The sequence below is a fragment of the Rhodnius prolixus genome, unplaced genomic scaffold (assembly GCF_049639745.1).
Source record: "Rhodnius prolixus isolate KJV_2025 unplaced genomic scaffold, Rpr scaffold_3, whole genome shotgun sequence".
Taxonomy (NCBI): Eukaryota; Metazoa; Arthropoda; class Insecta; order Hemiptera; family Reduviidae; genus Rhodnius; species Rhodnius prolixus.
Genome location: NW_027411603.1, coordinates 39,753,646 through 39,760,926, shown reverse-complemented (window position 1 = coordinate 39,760,926; position 7,281 = coordinate 39,753,646). Strand labels below are relative to the sequence as shown.

The window sequence follows — 7,281 nt, the reverse complement described above, 5'->3', positions numbered from 1 at the left end:
CACCTAAAGAGGCCCTGCCAAATTCAATAATTATTTTCGATGATATAGCATGTGACAAGCAAGATAATGTAAGAGCCTATTTTTGTATGGGGCGCCACAGTGGAGTTGATATATTTTATCTAAGTCAAAGTTATACTAGAGTTCCTAAGCACTTAGTAAGAGAAAATGCAAATTTCCTAATACTCTTTCGGCAAGATGAATTAAATTTGAGAAGAATTTACGATGACCATATCAATTCCGACATGGAATTCAAAACTTTTAGAAAAATTTGCCACTGGTGTTGGAAAGAAAATAGATATGGTTTTCTAGTGTTGGACAAAGATAGACAGATTACTGAGGGAAGGTATCGAAAAGGTTTCGAAGCCTATATAATACCTTAACTATGTACTTGAAGATCATTGTTCATTGAGCCATGGAGGGGTCAACTAGTGACGTTGTAATGCGTGAAATAATCGAAACCAGAAAGGCGATTCAAGAAAAGTGTAATTTATTGAAGAGAAACAGAGAAGAGACCGATGAATATTTGAAAATGAAATATCAACCTTTATTGAGTCCATTGAAAGCATTGGTGGAAAAGCAGGAAAAGCCACCACTTGAATTAAAAGAATCTCCTAAACCGGAAGTAGCTACTTGTGAAACACCCCTTCCACCTCCAAAGAGACTAAAATTTCTGAGGCTGGAATCGGCTACAACACCGCCGTCAAGATTTACAAAAACATGGCATGAAGAACTTTCAACCCCAAAGCGACCGGAAGTTCTAAAGTTATCTTCTTCTGCTTCTGCTGAAGCAACCAGCCCGCTTCAAGAGGTACGAGAACAAGCACAAACTCCCGAAGGGAAGGAAATTTCAGCAAAATATTTGAAGGAAGTTGGAGAAATGTCCTCAAAATATATCAAAAAATTTATTAAAAATGAGACCAAGGACTTGGATATGATATATGGTGTAGTTTATGACGGCCGGAGATTTAGTATTGGTGACTCAGTGGTCTCCATCAGCAAAGATATTCTATCCGTTGGTGATAATACCTATTTCGGCACGCCAGGTCTTTTCGAGTTATTATTCTTGACAAATCCAAACTTGTCTATGGTGAAAAAGACGGATTATATCAATTATAAGAGCATACTGCAACAGACGAACGCTCATAGAGAAGGGCACAGCCCTTCCGGACCAATTAAAGTTCTGAACACAAACATGAAATACAAGAATGTGATTTCAAAATTGTTTTCAACAAAAAGAGGTGCCGGATATGTAGATCCTAACATGCTTGTAGATCGATTAAGAAGATTGCTTGGCACCAACAATGCCAGCGCGGAAATAAAAAGTATTGAAGCCCAGCTGAGAGATGGAGGTATAATAGCGTAGTGTGGACATGAACAAGCTTCATTTCATCATGGCCTCTGTTAAGGAACAGATTGTAAACGAGTTGCATAGACCAGCAAGAAGAGTGTTCAAGAGAAGAGCAGTCCTTCTGAAGGGCTTAGATGACCTGTGGCAAGCCGACCTAGTGGAACTAATACCCTACGCTAGATTCAATAAAGGCCACAAATATCTGTTGACAGTGATTGATTGTTTCTCCAAATATGCATGGGCGATCCCTCTGAAGAATAAGACAGCCCTGGAAGTGAGTCAAGCATTCGAGAAAGTATTAGCCGAACGGAATCCAAACAATTTGCAAACGGATAATGGAAAAGAGTTTTACAACAAGATATTTGGCAAGCTGATGAACGTGAACGGTATAAATCACTATTCTACCTATAGTAACTTAAAAGCTTCAATAGTGGAGAGATTCAATCGTACTCTGAAAGCGGCAATGTGGAAAAAATTTAGTCTCCAAGGATCGTACGAATGGCTAACCGGCATTAAATCGCTAGTGAGTAAATATAATAACACTAAACACAGAACGATCAAAATGGCACCGGCTTCAGTACGGGGAAAAGAAATAGAAGAACAGCTGTTACGTGAAGTATATGCGAAGAAAACTTTGAAAAACGCCAACATTCCCAAGTTTAAAGCTGGTGATCATGTACGCATATCCAAATATAAAGCGCAATTTGCTAAAGGCTACTGCCCTTCATGGTCTACAGAAATATTTAAAGTTGCTGAAGTGAAAAATACCATACCGGTCACCTATCACCTGAAAGATTATAAGGGGCAAATGATTGCTGGAGGTTTCTATCAAGAGGAACTGCAGCTGGCCAAACATCCCGACAGTTACCTAGTGGAGAAGGTTATTAAACGGAAAGGTGATAGAATTTTGGTGAAATGGTTGGGCTTAGATAATTCACACAACAGTTGGGAGAATGTTAAAAATGTTCATATATAAAGCCAGAAACAACTAACAACGTTTTAGTTTATCATGAGACGTGCTAAAGATAAGAAGAAAAAGAAGAGAATCATCCCCACTCCTAGACGGATGGGTGGCAAATCTTCAAAATTGAGTGGAAAAGCTAAACGAATGCTGGATACGCTACCTCGCTTGCGGTTAAGTAATTTTGATCTAATTAAGTTGGCGAAATCAAATAAAATTCCTCATTTCAGAGGAGTATTCATGATTGATGAATTTCCAAAGAAACCTTGGAAAAATGAACGAGCCATTTTTAATTTGGATAGCAGTGTTGGCAGTGGTACTCACTGGGTTTGTTACAAGAAGAGAGGAGAATATGTTCAATTCTTCGATAGCAGTGGTGCCAATCCCCCTGCTGAATTTGTCCGATATGTAAAGGGAAGTCGAATTTCATGGAACAGGAAGCAGTATCAGAAAGTTGGCACTAACAACTGCGGCCAGCTTTGTCTACTCTTCCTGCTGGATGTCTTATAAAAGAGAGGCTCACAACTGAAGTTGGCCATTTGATCACTAGACGGAGATGGGGTTAGACTTTAGAAGAGGCGATAAAAGGACAGTTGCGGAGAAAAAGAGCATCATTCCAGTGAGAACAGTTGCCGAGCGAACATCGCTGACCAACAGTAGTATTCGATTTCTTCAGTCTGCAGGTTACTACGTTCTATCGTCATCATGGAAGTGTTAGATTTGGAAGAGAAATGTCAGTTTGACAATTCAATCGAGTGCATAGAATTGCATTCCCATCACCCATATGCTTCTTCAAAACTACTGCCAGGCGATGAAATACGCATTAGTGTACAACATCAAGATCTATATACGCTACCCAGTCAAAGTTTGCTTTACTTGGAAGGCAAGTTTTTAAAGGAAGACGGCTCTGCAGTTCCTGTTTCATCCAAATTGACCAATAATGCTTTTGCATTTCTATTTGATGAAATAAGATACGAACTAAGTGGAGTTGAAATAGATCGAGTAAAAAACCCAGGAATAGCTTGTACACTTAAAGGGTTGGCTTCGCTTAAGGCAGGCTGTCAGTATATTACAAACTGGGGCTGGTGCTATCCTCAAAGCGATGCTCTCAACATCACTTCAGCAGAAGGATGTTTTAATTTATGCATTCCGCTGTCATCGCTACTGGGATTTTGTGAAGATTATCAGAAAATTGTGATTAATGTTAAACAAGAATTGATACTTGTTAGAAGCAGACAAGATGGAAATGCCTATAAATTCAACAGATTGAATGAAGAACAAGCGGTGGAGAGGTGTAAAATTGAAATGGTGAAGCTTTGCTGGATGCTGCCCTATGTAACAGTCAACGAACATCAGAGATTGGCTCTTATGCGTCATCTTAAATCTGCTAAGGTATTTGCTCTAAGTTTTAGAAGTTGGGAACTCTATGATTACCCTTTGTTGCCGGCCACTCAGAGGCAAATCTGGTCAGTAAAGACATCTAGTCAAATGGAAAAGCCCCGATATATCATTCTAGCTTTTCAAACCGGACGTGCTAATAATGTGGAAAGCAACGCTAGTCACTTTGACCACTGTTCTATTTCAAATGTAAAACTTTATCTTAATTGTAAAGCTTTCCCATACGGCGATTTGAATGTAGATTTTTCCTCTAACCGTTTTGCCATTCTATATCATATGTATGCTTCCTTTCAAATGTCATATTATGGAGAACAAATGTATCCTCTAAGTTCTTTACAAAATTTTAAAGAGAAAACACCCTTAATTGTAATAGATTGTTCTAAACAGTGTGAATCTATCAAATGTGGCCCGGTAGATGTTAGATTGGAATTTGAATCAAAAGAAATGTTCCCGCCCAACACCACTGCCTATTGTCTTATTATTCACGACAGGGTGGTAGAATATAATCCTTTGACAGGTATTGTACGTCGTATGGTATAAGAAGGCTTGAAGAGCTAGTTCAGTGTTCAGTATGGCTCAAACAGGCGTGCTGATAGCTGACTTCCAGTGCTTTGTAGACAGTGTAGGAGGTTATATTGTTAAAGAGCTTTCTCTATTAGACTATAATTTTCAATCAGTCAGGCACTGGATATTCAAGCCACCTGCCCAACATAAACAATGTGAAAAAAGTAGAAGAACCAATTATTGGTTAGAAAATTATTATCATAAAATTAAATGGAATGACGGGGATATTGAATATGACATGATTAGAGATATTTTCAAGTTTATTGATTGTAATTATAAATTTGTGTTTGTTAAGGGTTATGAAAAGAAAAGATTTCTTTTGCAAAATCTGTACAGTTGTTGTGTAATTAATTTAGAAGATTATGACTGTCCAAAACTTGATTCATTAGAAACAGCAGGAAATCAGTGTATTATACACAATACTTGTAAAGAGAAATGTACGCAATATCGAATTAAAGCCATCAATTGCTGGCTCAACAGTAAATTTGGTTGGAATGAGACGGAAATATTTTTGCCTTGAAGAACGAATGTGGTCACTGGCGAATGCATTGAGTTGCACACAAACCTGAATGTTGGTCACTGGCGGGGTGTAAAATCCCCGTAAACCATGAATGGATTTGTGCAGATTCTGTACAATGTATGAATGCGATTGATGCAAGGCAGCTAAAATTCCAACAACCATTAAAATAAACTGATTCGATAGCAAAACATTTCTTATTTATTTCACTTTAATGTACTAATTAGAAATTAAATATTTTATTTGTATTTGAAGTTGATTTTTAAGTTTTTATATTTTTCTGTAGATATGTATCTTTTTAAGTTTTATTTCAATAAATGTATTGAAGTTAAATTATTGCTTTATTTTTCAATTATTCCTTTTATTATTATAAAATTATTTAAAAAAATAAAACAAAAAAACAATCTTCCTCGATGACCTCCACCTTGACGTGGTGAGGAAGCTTAAGGCGGAAGCCGAACTAAGAGGGGCGCATTTCCAAATTTATTTAGTTAAAAAAAAAAAAAAAGAAAAAACTAAGCTGCAGCTTGTGCACGTTGAGGATATGACAATGGTATGAGTCATCATTATTTTTCCTTGCCTGTTCAAACATGTTGTGCAAGCGTGTTAACATTTTTTAAAAAGTAAGTTTTTAAGTCTCCAAAACATTCAAAGTTTTATTATTTATAAAGCAATAAAAGCTAATAAGGGCAAAGTTCAGTTTCCAAAATATTGTTTTTTTCTAAGAAACATATATAAAGTTAACGGACAGGTTGAGTCCTGCATCAAAGGTGGGAGGTATGATTCACCTTAGAGAGAGAGAGAGACACTTGCAAGAGAGAGAGAGAGGGAAGACAAGCACGCAATTCTATTGGCTAACTATAAGTGACGTCATAGAGTGGGGGGGGGCATCCGTAACGGTAGAGTAGTGAAGCTTGTAAGGTAATTCGTCATTCGTTGCCCACAGCTCGAGAGGTTAACTTCATACTTCAAAGGTAAGTAATAATACTTTTTTTAAAGAAACAATATATTGATAATGATGTGATACTTTCATATAATATTCTTCTTTTAGATGTCTAAGTTGGCAAGCTTTTTGAATGATGTGAATACAAGGTCTGTGGGCATTGGCAAATTATCAGATCTAAGAACCGGATACTCATACGAAGTGAAGCAATTCGAAAGAATCAACACTAAATTTGGAGATGCCATCGTTGCCCATTTACATTATATTGGCCCGACAATGGACTACCCAACGAGGATCTTCCTTCCACGCAGTTTTGCGGCAGTGATAACTGATGAAATGGTGGAAGATTACCAACAATCAAAGAAAAAACTGTTAATAATGTACAAAGGCTTTAATAATGGAAGATATGACATAGAATTTAAATAAAATTTATACTGTGAAATAAATGTTACTATTTTACTTGTATACTTCCGTTAAATAAAAATAAAATGTTTTAATTAATGTTTGTTCATTCTTATTTTTACTTTATACACTTATAAATAAAGAAAAGTTAATTAAAACTTATTTATATTTTATTAATAAGTTCAAAGTTCAATTTACTTTTAACTTCATAATAACAAAAAAACGGTTAAAGCGAATGAGGCAGCTGGCTACATGTCCGGACTTGTTGGAGCATGTTCAGGTAATCACACATAACAAAAAAACGGTTAAAGCGAATGAGGCAGCTGGCTACATGTCCAGACTTGTTGGAGCATGTTCATACAGGTTTGTATAGTTGGTAAACGGAAATAATAATAAGATATATGAAAGTTCAAAGTTCAATTTACTTTTAACTTCATAATAACAAAAAAAAAAAAAAACGGTTAAAGCGAAAGAGGCAGCTGGCTACATGTCCAGACTTGTTGGAGCATGTTTGTGCTCGTTGAGGATATGACAATGGTATGAGTCATCATTATTTTTACTTGCCTGTTCAAACAGCTGGCTACATGTCCAGACTTGTTGGAGCATGTTCAGCTATGTTGGCATATATATAAATTAACAGGTATGATAAAAGATGTGGAAGGGAAAGGGGGTGGCTTGCTACAGAGACCTGTCCAGAGAGGTAATCATTTGGAAAAAAAGATGCAATTCTATTGGCTAGTTAGAGTGTGACGTAATTGTGGTGGTGGGGGGTTAATGCTAGTATCGCAGTCCAAGTGTCAGTTCGGGTTTAGTTTTCAGTGAGTGTAGGTCGCGTCATCAGCAGCGGAAGCAGTCCAGGTGGAGGGGGTAAGTAAATAGTTTTTTCTATTACCTAAAGTGAGGTTATCCATTTTTATTTAAGTTGAATATTTTTGTGATAGTGGGGGTAATTTAAAAAAAAAAAAATTCTTGGTGAGGGGGGTTAGATTTTTTTAAAAAAATAATTCCTAGTTAAAACATAAGAGAACATTCAAAACTAGAGTAAGCGAGACTACCACTGTGGCCGACTGGTGCAGATGACGTGTCTACCAGTACGAAGGTTGTAGGATCGAATCCCAGGTAAGTAAAAATAATTAAAAAAAAAAAAT

At 36.7% G+C, this 7,281-nt stretch overlaps 1 protein-coding gene across 1 annotated transcript; it reads left to right on the top strand.

Moving 5' to 3' along the window:
- The first annotated feature begins 2,353 nt into the window (after positions 1–2,353).
- LOC141452668 (uncharacterized) lies at positions 2,354–7,281 on the top strand. Its single transcript, XM_074125045.1, has 2 exons — positions 2,354–5,762; positions 5,840–7,281. The coding sequence occupies exon 1, from the start codon at positions 3,015–3,017 to the stop codon at positions 4,245–4,247; it is 1,233 nt and encodes a 410-aa protein (XP_073981146.1). The 5' UTR covers positions 2,354–3,014; the 3' UTR covers positions 4,248–5,762; positions 5,840–7,281.

Bases quoted from the DNA above. Each gene is read 5' to 3' on its own strand.
- LOC141452668 (XM_074125045.1), top strand. From the start codon at position 3,015: ATGGAAGTGTTAGATTTGGAAGAGAAATGTCAGTTTGACAATTCAATC.